Source organism: Pteropus alecto, unplaced genomic scaffold (assembly GCF_000325575.1).
Source record: "Pteropus alecto unplaced genomic scaffold, ASM32557v1 scaffold12, whole genome shotgun sequence".
NCBI classification, from domain to species: Eukaryota; Metazoa; Chordata; class Mammalia; order Chiroptera; family Pteropodidae; genus Pteropus; species Pteropus alecto.
In genome coordinates this window covers 2,752,739-2,766,470 of record NW_006432669.1, presented here as the reverse complement: position 1 = coordinate 2,766,470, position 13,732 = coordinate 2,752,739, and the positions used below count along the sequence as shown (strand labels likewise).

At 37.3% G+C, this 13,732-nt stretch overlaps 1 protein-coding gene across 1 annotated transcript in view; it reads right to left on the bottom strand.

Moving 5' to 3' along the window:
- The window catches only part of HEPHL1 (hephaestin like 1), a 64,384-nt gene that overhangs the window by 28,390 nt on the left and 22,262 nt on the right, over positions 1-13,732 (bottom strand). Inside the window, exons 3-9 of the mRNA XM_006907478.1 lie at positions 13,407-13,619; positions 12,553-12,732; positions 9,945-10,199; positions 6,449-6,629; positions 3,941-4,080; positions 3,655-3,786; positions 1,913-2,124 (exon numbers count right to left, since the gene is read on the bottom strand). Of these exons, the coding sequence (XP_006907540.1) occupies positions 1,913-2,124; positions 3,655-3,786; positions 3,941-4,080; positions 6,449-6,629; positions 9,945-10,199; positions 12,553-12,732; positions 13,407-13,619 (1,313 nt within the window). The remainder of the gene's footprint in view (positions 1-1,912; positions 2,125-3,654; positions 3,787-3,940; positions 4,081-6,448; positions 6,630-9,944; positions 10,200-12,552; positions 12,733-13,406; positions 13,620-13,732) is intronic.

Sequence of the window (13,732 nt, the reverse complement as noted above, 5' to 3'; positions counted from 1 at the left end):
CCCTTCTGGTGGCACTGCAAATTGGTACAGCCACTATGGAAAACAGTATGGAGATTCCTCAAAAAACTAAGAATTGATCTACCATATGATTCACCCCATAGACTTGAAAACCCATATTTGAAAAAGATATTTGTTCACCATAGCAGCATTATTCATGGTGACCAGGACATGGAAGCAACCAAAGTGCCCTACAATAGATGATTGGCTAAAGAAGCTGTGGTACATATATACAATGGAATATTACTCAGCCAGAAGAAGAGATGAAATACTGCCATTTGCAACAACATGGATGGACCTCGAGATAATCATGCTAAGTGAAATAAGCCAGACAGAAAAAGTTGAAAATCACATGATATCACTTATATGTGGGATAGAAACCTAAAATCAACAAAAGCACAAGACAAACAAACAGAGACTCATAGACATGGACAATAGACTAGTGGTTACCAGAGAGTAGGAGGTGGAGGGAGCGGGGAGGTAGATGGGGTAAAAGGGGTCAAGTATGTGGTGACAGCAAGAAATCTAACTATGGACAGCTGAAACTTATTGGATTTCGTTAACCAATGTCACCATAAAAAAAAAATTTAATTAAAAAAAAGATCATGGGCTATGGCAGCAGGCAGACCTAGGTTCTAATGCTGTTGTTTTTTCCTTTCTTTCTTTTTTTTTTTTTCATGATTTTGTGTTAATACACTGGCCAAGAATGGTATTGGCTCATGGAACAACTCCCAGAGACTATAAGATACTTTTAGCAAATCTCAAAATGACCATTGATAGGATGCAATGGGGGCAAAATCAGAAGTGCCTTACAAAATTTTTCTGGCACTCAATTCTCTTGGCTCAGGTATTTAGCTAGTAGGAAACAGTAGTGTATTGGGAAAAGATTGATGGATGCTCAGAGTTCCATGTTCTACCTCTATCGCTAATTACTAGATGTGTTTCCTGGGATATCACTTAATGCCTCTGAACCTCAGTTTCTTCAGCTTTAAAATAGAGGTGATCATTCTACTTTGCCTTATATGATTATTGTGGTCCAATGTAAACAGTCTTATTGCACAAGCATAATGGAGGGTCATTCAGAGGGTCAGGGACACTCAGAACCTCCTGTAGGTATTTCCAGGATTAGACCTTTGTGCAAGCAATTGAAAAATCTGAGGAGAGCCAATGTACTTTGTGTCTTCTACCTAGAAATTCCTGAGAGCCTCAATGTGGTTTTATACAATTCCAAACATTATAAAATATACTATTTAAATAAATAGTCTTGCTAGTTCTGATTGGTGAAGTAATTCCAAATGGTTAAATGACTTGATTTTCTTGTTTTCGTCATTATGTTTAATATCATGTAGACATAGCTTGGAATGCTATGCTTTGTCATACTAATCAGTGCAACCATCCAAGCCTTCAGGTGGGACTTGCCAGAAGTTATCTACAGGCTTTCTTGTTTCTTTGACCATGGTGATTAAGTTCCAGTTCACAGTGATGAGTTACAGTGATTCTCAATCTTAGCCACACATTAGAATCACCTAGAGATTCTGCTCTAATTGGTCTGGAGCACCTGAATAAAAGAGGTTTAAAAGGTCCCCAGGTGATTCTACTGGCCAAATTTGAGAAACCTTGTCCAAGAAGTAGGGATCCCAATTTGCATTCCATGTAGATTTCAGAAGATCCCAGAATCAAAGCAATGCTCAGGGAGAGGCCCACCAAATTGCAACCACAACAAGCAGAAATCTGGAAAGTCAGATCTTAAATTTACAAAGAAAATGAAATTCCCAGTATATAGAAATCAATTTCAAGAGGAAGGAGGAAAAATTGCTTTTTTGTAACTGACTATTACTATCTAATCTCTAGCCGTATTTACCGACTTCTCTCACATACAACCCTGAGCAGAACTTGGTAACATTTGATGACCTACCTGTGTCCCATCAGCATTGAGAACACCCTTTTTACAGACTAGCAAAGGCCCTACAAGGCCAGAGCTGGTGTCCTTGATTGGCTCAACTGCTGAGAAGTAAAGATAAGTCAGGCAGGGAGGATCATCAGCTGTTGGGCTTACACTTTCAGGCACTATCCATCTGTATGTGAAAGTTTCACCTGGCTTAACGTGTGCCCCTGGTTTCAGAAATCCTGAGGAGATAAATGAAACAATTACTCAAAGCAATGGCCAAGAACATTAAAAGTGTCCAACTAGGTCTTCTAGCTCGAAGTGTCTCTCTCTAATGATGTATTTTGCTCAGAAAGATCGTTGTTTTTGTTTTTGTATCTACCAGGGGAGGCCACGGCCACAGTCTGCTGTCTCATGAGATAGAATCTTACATTAAGGATTGACTTCTTCACAGATTAAATTTAGTATCTTCATTGATACTATTTCTTACTCAAATACCAGATTTAGAAATTATTAAAAGAGTGATAGTTGTCCATTTAGTGATTAAATGTAGAGCTAGAAAATATCAAGTGCCTTCTATGTGAAATATATTATAGTTGGCCCTAAAGAGGATACCAAAAAAAAATTAAGCAAGAGACCGATCTTTAAAGAGTTTAAATTCTTGAAGGTTGAACTAGGAAATAACTATAAGATAGAGGAAATAAGTGAATGCCAATGTTTGCTAAGCTGGTAAATAGCATATCTGGGATTCAAACTCAAGGCTGTTTGATTCCAAAGATTGTGCGATTAATCCTCACATTATGTTGCCAAATGAACACATTGGATCTCCACGATATTGAGGCCAGAGACTCTGCATCTTGGCCAGAGCTTTGCAAAAAAGTGCCCAATAAGTTTGCTGAGTTAAACAATAGAAAATATAGACATTTGGGCTGTCACAGGTCCTTCCTGCACACACACAAAAAGTCACTGTGAGCATTTGACCAAAAAAGTGAGTGCAGGTACAGGAGATGCTGCAGCAGGGGAGGGTAAGGATGGGTCTGGGGAGAAGGAATTCTCTCCATTCCTGTGTCCCCTCACCATCACCACAAAGCCCACTCTGGATGGGCCTGGCCTCACTAGGGCATGAAGAAGCAGCCCAGGTAGCCACAATGTCAGCTGTGGTGATGGGTAAGGCTTCCAAGAAGATCAGGAGTTTCCTGGGAGCAATATCATAGATGGAAAGATAGTTCCTGCAGCAGCTGGGCGGAAGATGTCTTTTCTATGTGTAGAGAGCTGGTGCTACCTACTCTGTGATGGGGAGAGATGGTGATAAATAATTGTCAATAAATACAAAGCAAAGACCATGTGTAAGATTTTGATGTCAACAAAACATTGGAAATCAGATTTTCCTCCTCAGTCTTCACCCACAGAATCCTATGCAAACTGTAGCAGAAAAGTTTTTCACCTTAAAGAAGTGGAGGTGACTATGAAAGTAGCTTGCTTTGAGATTTATTACATTACTGAGGGAAAAGAAAAAGAATTGGTATTTTCCAAGGACCTACTGTGAGCCAGACATTGTACTGAATTCTTTCCATCTCTTCGCAAAGCCCCGTGAGGTGACCATCATTAAGTCCATTTGATAGGTGAGAAGAATAAGGTTTAGAAAATTGAAATAATTACCCAAGCTCAGTGGGCTGGTAAGTGAAGGGACCAGGATTTGAACCTGATCTGTGCAGTTCTAAGTCCTTTGCATGCTCATCCTGTTTCCTACTTAAGCTTGGACTGAGACTTACCATCTATGTTTGGGGCTGCATCAGAAGCCTTGTCATAGACCACGCCGTGGGGTAAAATACTGTAAACTTTGTCAGCTTTGTTGGCAAAGGTCACTAACAGGATATCTCCCACCTCTGCCTTGATGACTGGGCCTGAAAAATATCAGGAGGAGGAGGGATAAGAGATTGAAAAGAGGCAGAGAGATGTACAAATGGGCAGGAGAAGAGTCATTCCATGTAGATGTATATGACCTGCTAAAACACCTCCCCTCCCCCATGCAAAACATAACGGATGGTTTCTCTCTACCAAGAATTCCAAGATGGGCTTCTGCCTCAGAGAGTCTCTTTCTTTGAGTAAAAGTTGCATCAACATACTCCACATACTGAGCCTTCCAATATTTTCCTCCTATCCTGTTGTCTGCTTGTGCGAAGTAGAATTCGGAGTCACTGTGGAAAGAATAGGAAACTGACTGAGAACACATCTCTTCATATCCACCAAAAGCCTTAATTATGGAGTCTCACTTTATGATCTTTAGCCTATTCACCTACCCATCTCCCCAGAAAAGAGAGCACAGGCTTCAACAAAGTTCCTAGGAATAGTCCCTCAGCCTTAAAAGTCTTCAGAAGCTGGGTGACGTACAAGCTCATTTCTCTCTTAGCCATTGCACTTTCTTCCCCTGAGGTCCAACAACTGAAGAAGAAGGTACAGGTCATCTCCTTACTTACCAATACTGGAGTCCCAGAATCCTGTCCTACAAAGTAACAAAGAGCTAACTGGTTTCTTTGTAGAATAGGCAGCCCTCTATCTCTTGCTGATGTCAGTGTGAATATTCTCTGCATATAGTAAGCTCTTTGATATCTGGTATGATTAAGGAATGGAGTGTCTAGTTAATCAAATAGTTTAATTAATAGTTAAGCTATATAAATGAAATATTAAATTTCAAACTTGTGAAATACGATGCTATAAATTCTGACTAGGACTAACGCTATATTATCTTATGTCTGTCAATGGTACCATCATTCTTGCAGTCACACAGGCTATCTTTGTCTTGTTTTTCTGCCTCATTCCTCTATCTTGTTCATCCTTCCTTCGTAACCTTTTATCACATTCTTCCTTTTCTGCTTCTTTTTGTGTCTTTTCCTTTCCTTTCTTCCCACTGCCACAAGCCTCATTCATGCCCTTATCACCTTGTGTTTGCACTGTTATATGGACCTCCAACTGCACTCTCTCTATCCTCTATCTCACATTGACTCACTCAGTTTTTTCTCAGCATGTACACAACTACAACATTAATCTCCAAAAATGGTAATTTTCATTGCAATTAGCAACTGCAAAATCTTTTTTTGCTTCCAATTGCCAATCAAATGAGGATTAAAGGATCTCTGCAATTGATATCCAGTTTATTTTACTCCAGCTCCCTTCCTATTGTTCTATGCAAGTGCCCGTTCTCCTATGCAAATCTCCCACTTCAATCATTCTGATCTAATCACTCTCCATTAACTCCTGCATCTAAAATTTCCTCTTTTTGCTATCCACTTGTATAAATTCTATCATTCTTCAAGAACCTGTTTAGATTCCGCTTTCTCTGTGAAGTGTTCCTGACTATCTTAGTTCTCTCTGCACGCCCAGAGAACTCTGTCTGGATAACTCATCTTAATCTTATTTGTAACTTGCAAAATTACTTCTCTTCTGTGTGCACAGTTTCTTTCTCCACTTGAGGCTGGGAACAAGGTCTTAGACCTCCTTGTGTCCCTCATGTTACTTAGTATATTGTGCTTTCACATCTATTAATTATTAATTGAATATAGCTTAATGTTCCATATTTTATAAGGCACTTCAGAATTCTGGAAGGCCTCTAAGACATAATTTTCAATGCTAATTCTCATTATTCTGTTTATGGAGAAATACTGATCAATAGAAAATGTGATATTAGAGTTTTCCATATACAGTTCACAAAAATCTTTAGGCAAGATTTAAGTGCATCAGTTTGGTGGGAGAATGAATGAATTAATGAAATTTACAATGAAAGAAACAAAGAAAATTTTAAAAACATTCCCTCAAACATAAAAATGATTATAGGGTAATAGCAACGCTTCTTGTTATCACATTGTACATTTTTAAATGCTTTCACAGACGTTATTGCATGTGATTCTACCATAAGAAGTTACAGGAGTTTATATCCACTTAATGAATTTTTAGATTCAATTCAAAAAATAAAATACACGATGGGAGGTCAGAGAGAAAATGATTAACTATGACTCAGGAGTCAAAAGAGACCTCACTTAGGAGGTGACATTAGAGTTAAATTTTGAAAGAAAATGTAATTTTACTGTACGGGGAGGAAAAGGAATTGCGGGTAAGGGAGCATAACTTATATCAGGCTGTCCTTGCACTAAAAAGAGTAACCCTCTTTGGCCAGTTCATTTCCATTGAAAGAGAGTACTGTCTTATTCCCTCTTCAAAAGTGTGTTCTCCGTATGTGCAATGACCTTATTCTGTTCTCTGTCCGCTAAGTATTTCTCATGGCACTTAGCACTGAAGTTTGCCCACAGTAGGTGCTCAAGAAATGTTCAATGGATAAATAAGTGAGTGAATGAATCAATATAGTGTTTTGATTTAGCCAGCAAATCACAAAGCAATAAATAGTCTGCTAATTCCCAGTGGTATAGACAGGGCTCAGAACTCCTTAAATGGTGTCATTATGCCATCTATGTAGTATGTGCTTTTAAGGGCAGTGTGAATGAGATCACAGGGAAGCACCTAATAGATGCCTCTCTTATGAGAGGCTTACAAATATGAGCAAAAAGAGCTTACCTGCCAGAGGCATTTAGGGGAAGACCACTGAATTTGTTATAGCCTTGAGGACCATAATCCCAAATAATTTTTTCTGCTGCTATAAAGTAGCGCCTCTGATGACCCTTCATCTTCGTCTTCATCTTGGGATGAGAAATATCATTTCTGCAGTTACCAACATTGTATTGCCCCAGCATACCAGCTGCAGAACAGAGGAAAACCATCAGCCAAGGTATAAATGCTCACAAAAGAAATCATACACAAAATAACTGATAGATTTGACTTCATGAACATTTAAAACTTTTGTACAGAAAATAGGACCATAAAAAAGTTCAAAGTAAAAAATAAAAAATAAATAGCAAGATTTTGTTCTTTTTCATTGCTGCTTAATATTCCATTGCATATATATCACATGAATGGACCTACAGGGCATTATACTAAGTGAAATATATCAGACAGATATATATATCATATATATCTAATATATCTAATATATCATATAGTTTCACTTATATTTAGAATCTAAGAAAACAAAAAACAAATAAACAAGCAAAACAAAACAAAAACACAATCATAGAAACAGAGACCAAAGGGGTGGTTACCAGAAGGGAAGGAGTTTGGGGATGAGTGAAAAAGGTGAAGAGGAATATAGTCAATAATATTGTGATAGATTTGTACAGTGACAGATGATTATTAGAATTAGTGGAGTGATCACATTGTAAGATATAGAAATGTCAAATCACTATATTGTACATTTGAAACTAATATAACCAATTCAATATTGTATACCAAACTATACTTAAAGATTTAAAAAGTAAAGGATTAATGGTTGGAAGGGGGATATTTTTATACATATGACAAAAGATTAATATGTAAATAATGTTGAAAAATAAGAAAAGAAAAAGTAAACCTCCCAATACAAAATGGGCAAGGAACATAAATAGTATTCACAAAAGAAATACTATTGGCTCATAAACAAATGAAAAAAAAGTTTAACCTTAATAATAATAAAATGACACTGTTGTTCATCTAACAAATTGGTAAAGATTAGAAAGACTAATAATTCTCAGTGTTGGCAGATGAATATGGAAAAGAGAATGCTCACACACTGAAAAGCAACACTTTTAAAAAGGGAATTTGGCAATATATGTTCATAACTTTAAAGAAAAATCAAACTCCTTGACCCAGGAATTCCAAATTTAGGAATTTCGCTAAGGAAATATCAGACAAAAGTATAAACTTATCTGCAAATTGATTTTATCAATATTATTTTATAACACCAAAAAAGGAGAGAGCAAAAATATAAATTTTAAGCAATAGAGTGTTGGTTAAGTAAATTATAATCTCCTCATAAAGAACCCTGGAAAGATTAACAATGATGAAGTAGCTCTATATTCACTGACATGTAAATATATTTCTGATATATTAATAAGTGGAAAAACTAAGCTACAGGGCAGTATTTTATTTTATTTTCTAAATAATGCATGCACTTAGTATGAAGGTCTAGAAAATAGTGATGGAAGATCTTCACCCAAATGTGGCATCATTACCTCTAGATGGGATTACTGAGTCTTAAAATTGAATTATATGTATTTTCTAATTTTTTTACAATAATTTTTTTCTGAAGATATGGACAGTTTAGGAAATATTGTATTTTAGTAACCTATAAATACCAGTTTAGGTCCATAACTATTAGCTAAGCTTAGCAATCTTACTAGTCTCAAATGGCTGCTAATGTTAGTTTAAAACTAGTTTCTCCGATTTAATAGCATGAGAACCTTTAAGAGTAGGGATCTTGTGTTGGGAACACTTAAGATCTACACTCTCAGGAAATTTCAAGTATATACTACAGTATTATTGATTGTAGTAACCATGCTGAGTATTAGATCTCCAAAACTCATTCATCTTGCATAACTGAAGCTTTGTACTCCTTGAGATCTCAAGTCGTCTTAACCAAACACACACACACACACACACACACACACACACACACACACACACACAGCTATGTGAGGTGATGGTTATGTTAATTAGCTTGAGGCTGTGTGGAGATTAGTTCACAATGTATACATATATCAAAACATCCAGTTGTACACCTTAAATATATACAATTTCTATTTGTTGATTACACATCAGTCAGCTGTTGGGGTGGGGGATTGGGGTGATAGGAAACTTATCTTGTTCATCTTTGTCTTCCTTAAACAGTATCAGATACATGTTAACTGATCAACTCAACATTTGTTGAATTGAAGTTAATTGGAATATCCCAGCTGACTAAAGCCGAGATAGGCTGCTTAAGGTTGATGAGAACAAGAATGTATTATCAGAGCAGCCCTGAAACGTTGCATCCCTGTACTCTTAGCGACTATTTGTAGTTAGTCAGTATCCAAACTTAATCACACAGTATTTCTTCTATGTTTATCCCACTGACACATTTTCTTTTTCTGGTCTAGTTTTTACCACCTTAGGCCAGATCTTTTATATGTCATAACTCTAATGTTGCCAGTGCTTCTTAACTAGCTTCCAGTGGCCAGAATCTCTCCTGAATCCTTTCTGCACATAGATATCATATTTACCTTCCTAAATCATTGCACTGATTATGTCACTTGTGTGCCTAAGGATCTAGAAAGACTCCCTATTGCCTTCCAGACACAGTCCTACCTCCTTAGCCTTGCCTTTTAAAGCTGCTCCCTCTCTAGGCTTCTCTCTCATCACTCTTCTGTCATGAGCTGAGGGTCCGGCTAAATAAAACCTGTTCTGTATGGTCCCAAAGAACCAGGACCAAGTCATTCAACTGGCATTTAAGTACACAAATGTCTATTGTGCACCTATCGTAGGATTTTGCACCTATCATTGGATTTTGTCTCAATATAAGGGAGAATGTTCTAAGAGAACAGCCCAGAGTTTAAATGGCTGCTGTAATTACTTAAAAGAGATGTTTCAAAGGCGATTCAATAATTGGATGGAGGATTGGCCCAGGTTATCTATACATTCCTTTCCAATGCCAAAAACATGTTATTCTAATTATAGTTGCTCATATAGAACATGTGTTTTTCCCAGTTCATGTTGCATCTTCTATATGAAAAGCCTTTCTTCCTTTCTTCATCTATTCAATCTCTACCTATATTTCAAGTCTCGGATTAGGAACCAATTCCTCAGGAAGCCTTTTTTGATTGCTCTAGAGAAGTGACTATGGTGCCCAAAGCATTAATCATTTTGCTTCAAGTATTATTCATTTTGTAAATGTCTCATTGTGTCTAACTACTAGATTGTAGGTTCCTTGAAGTTTTTATCATTTCTTTCAGTCACCTCTTACCTGATTCATAGGGATTAGATCAATATATATCTGTTGATAGGATTACAAATAAGCATTACATATTTTCCTATATATTTAGTATTTAATTAAATAGAACACATTCAAGACTCTATCTAACAGCAGTCATTGAATGAGCACTATTGACTGCGTGGTTTTATTGTCCCATTGCAAGCATCTCCACACTGGTCTTTGTCCTTTTACCTTGTAGGTGATCACTGACTTGACAGGTTATCATCCACTTCCCAGGATTTTCAGCTATCATTTCTGTTGTCAGGAAGGTGGCTGGGAACAGGTTGACCACATCAGTCCGATGCCCTCGGCTGATGAAGGTGTTACCATAAAAATAGATAGAGTGGATGTCTATCTCATTCCCCATCCCAAATAAGTGCCAGGACACTGATTCACCAACACACATATCAGGCTCAGGGAAGTTTCCGAAGAGGTATCCATTGAGAGCTGAAAAACAGAAGCACACTAGTGGAAGTGGCTTCCCTGCAGAGGTGAGCAGGACCAGAAACGATAGTAATTCATTCTCTGGCACAACTGGAAAATCAGCATAGATCATTGATTGTAATGTTTTCATGCAGAAAAGCATGGCTTCTTTTATAAAATGTAGCCCCAGAAAGGAATAAAAGGTATTGGTCTTTTGGGGAGACAGACAAGCAGTCAAAAAAAAGCGACAATTGGCACATAACTGAAAACAGCCTTGGAGCTGCTATGTAGACACAATGAGATCAGGAGTAAACAGAGTGCTGCTCATACTTTCATGGCAGTTTTCCAGGTCCTTCATTTGCATATCTGCCTTCTCCATGGGACTCTGTTCCTTGCAACTAGAAACCCTGTCTTACTCATCTCACAGCTATCAGGACCTAGCAGAAAAGCTGGCGCATAGTAGCTACTTGATTTAAGTGACAAAAGCAAATAGCAAGATGGAAAGGAAAGGAACTGATTAGAAGGAACTTATGAGACATGTATATATTTTGTTATTTTAAAAGCAGGGAGAAAAATCTTTTTTTTACTAGCTCTGGCTAGAGAAGAACCATACTGATTGAGCTTACACCTTAAGTCTGAGACCTAATACTTTAAATGATCTAAATGGCAGTTAGAAGTTGACCAAGTACAGAAAATAACTTGACTTAGGACTTCTTAAATCTAAACTGAGTTTAAAAACTATTGTTACTAAGATAATGACTTAGCTGGCACAATTAGTTCTAAGCCGTTTTAGTAACTTTAAGTAAATTTGTCAATAAATCTTGTGTTGACTGAGCATCTCTATAGACTAGTTTTTTCGTTTGTTTGTTTTTGTTTTTAGGTTAATTTTTTTTCTGTGTTTGTTAGATCTGCTTTGCCATTCGGAAGAAGGATTGTTTGCATATACCTACTTCTGTATACAGGCTGATTTTTTAAATGCAGTCTATATTTGCTGATGAAATTCATTCATTTTTGTTGGACATTTTCACTCCAAAAGAGTAAGAGGAATTATGTGGACAGCTGAGTCATAAATCATCACAATTAGTAGTTTTCAGCAAGATTTGAGATCACCACTCTCATTTTGCTAAAAACAGGGATAGTAGTTAACTAACTGGTCATTGCAATAATTTGAATTTAGGTCTTCGTTTATCCCAGCCTTCATTTTTTCCCCCTGCCTCCCTCTCTTTTCTCCTCTCTCTTACTTCTTTTCTTCCTAAAATATTTTCCAAGCACCCACTACAACTAAGGTTGCTGGAAGGAAAAGAGAGAGTATAAAATTCAATGGAAAGAGTCAGTATACTAACAATCATACCTCAACATGCTTTGGAATCAGACACGACCAAATTAAATTAATTTGCTATGGGACTTCTCTCTCAGGTTCTCTCAGGCAACTGTGGTACTAATTAACATTTTGACCTTAAGCAAGTCATTGATGGTCTCTTGACCTCAGTTTCTTCATCTGAAAAATGGGGGAAGTCAGATGATTTTCAGCTTCTTTCTTCTCTCCTATGAGTTTATGACTACATTGATTCTGTCTTGGTTAGGATAACTATGAGATAGACAAGCAGAGGTGGAGGAAATTTGTCAATGAATGACATGGGGTGTTCGTTTATATTGAAGATGTTCTTTATGTTCACTAGAACTCTCCAGGAAAAGAATGGAATGAGACTGCTTAATAACCTCCAAATCCTGAAATTCTGCATTAAGCCTCTACTCTGCAAAACAAGGATGTGTAAGTATTATGTCTCAACTATCAGGATAACTGTAGACATTTTTACTACTTTCAATAAATACAGGGTCTAGGTCATGGTGAATGCTCAATAAATTTGCTGATTTAAATAATGTATGGGAAAAAATAACAAAACAAAACAAAAAGAATGTCTGAGAAACATAAGTCCACAACTCTGCATTTAAACTCCAGGTGTAATAGTTTTTGAAATTTAGCAGCTGCTCAGAAAATGGTTACTGGATAAAGCAAGAGGTTGCAAAGCACAGGGTTGTTACATGATAATGATTCGTTCTCTTTTCTTCTGTCAATCTAAACCCAACCATCCTCTGGACTCTCCTCTGATTCTTTCCTGATAATACCATTAATCCTTCCACTTTCTGTACCATAGCTTTGTCATACCTAATTTAGCTCGTATCTCTTGACTTGTCCCTTCCCAAATCGTTTGAGGTTCTGACACATAGTGTATTTCATATCTCTTTCTAATCATTCTCATCATTAAGTTACAAATCTTGGAAAAATAGATTTGACATTTCTGTGTTTTTGCATCCACATGGTATCAGATACCCAGAAGGCAGTCAGTGTGTGTTTGGAAACATGGGAGATACTCACCGTGCATTTTGTTACTCCTCCGGAAAACGGCATCTTCTTTGTCAACTGAATCCGGGTCAGTGCAGAAATGTCTGATATTTTCATCAAGGTACCAGCTTTGATTCTCATCCACCAGAGTAAACATTATAACGAACTCTTGGTCTACATCAGTCCTTGTCCCTGAATATTTATTCAGGACACCTATCATGCACGTTCAAAAGAGTAGAGAAAAAAGTTCAAAATGAACTAAGGCAAGATGAGGTTTGCTTCCTGCCAACGGTGTCAGATAAGTGTGAAGTTTGTCAAAGGCCTGTAGGCACAAAAGTAACCCACAGCATACAAGCAGCTAAGGGCTTTAATGGAAATGACAGAATCATAGAAGCAAAAAGTCATAAAACAGAAGTCTTCACAACTGTAGACTTGGAAAGCTGGCTATCCCTTAAGGAAGTAGACCTTATTTACAGGTACACTAAATCAATAGGGAATAAAATAGCAAAGTGGTCATATGGGTAAAATAATGAAGCAAAAATGTTTTGGTCACTTGTTTATATTTTTAACGTTCTTATGTGTAATGTTAATATGATGTGAATAGCTATTAATATGGAATGTCCTCTTTAAAAAAATGCATATGTTTCAGAAAGCTATTTTGATTCTTAAACAGAAGTCTGAATTATTGCTCCTGTTATAGTGTCAGATTGATCTCCTATGCAAGAATTTCCCTAATCTTACAGAAAGCTTAGAAGAAGAAGCACAATCTGTATTGAGCAAGGGAGGTAAAGAAGACAGGACCTGAAATTTATATACACTTTTTAACACACCTAAGAGGAGGCTCATGGGGGCGGGGTGGGGAGGGGAGGTTGGAAAAGTCTCCTTACCTTCCTTGCACACCAGCAGCGGGCCAATTAACCCAGAGCAGATGTCTTTAGGGGCGTCGATGTGTGAATGGTACACCCAGGTCAGGCAGTTGGCATCTGCTGGAGCAGGGGCATATTCTTCTCTTACTGGCCAGACGTAAGTATAGTTTTTGCCAGGAGGAACCATATCGTCATTCTTGTTTTTTCCAGATGTTCCATCTGGGTACAGGGCTCCTTCCAAGAAAAGATAAAACATACTTAAAACAGAGGTCACATGCTATAGTGGAAACAGCCAGAGCTTTGGAATCAAACACATATGAATTAAAATTTATTTCTTGTAGGACTGA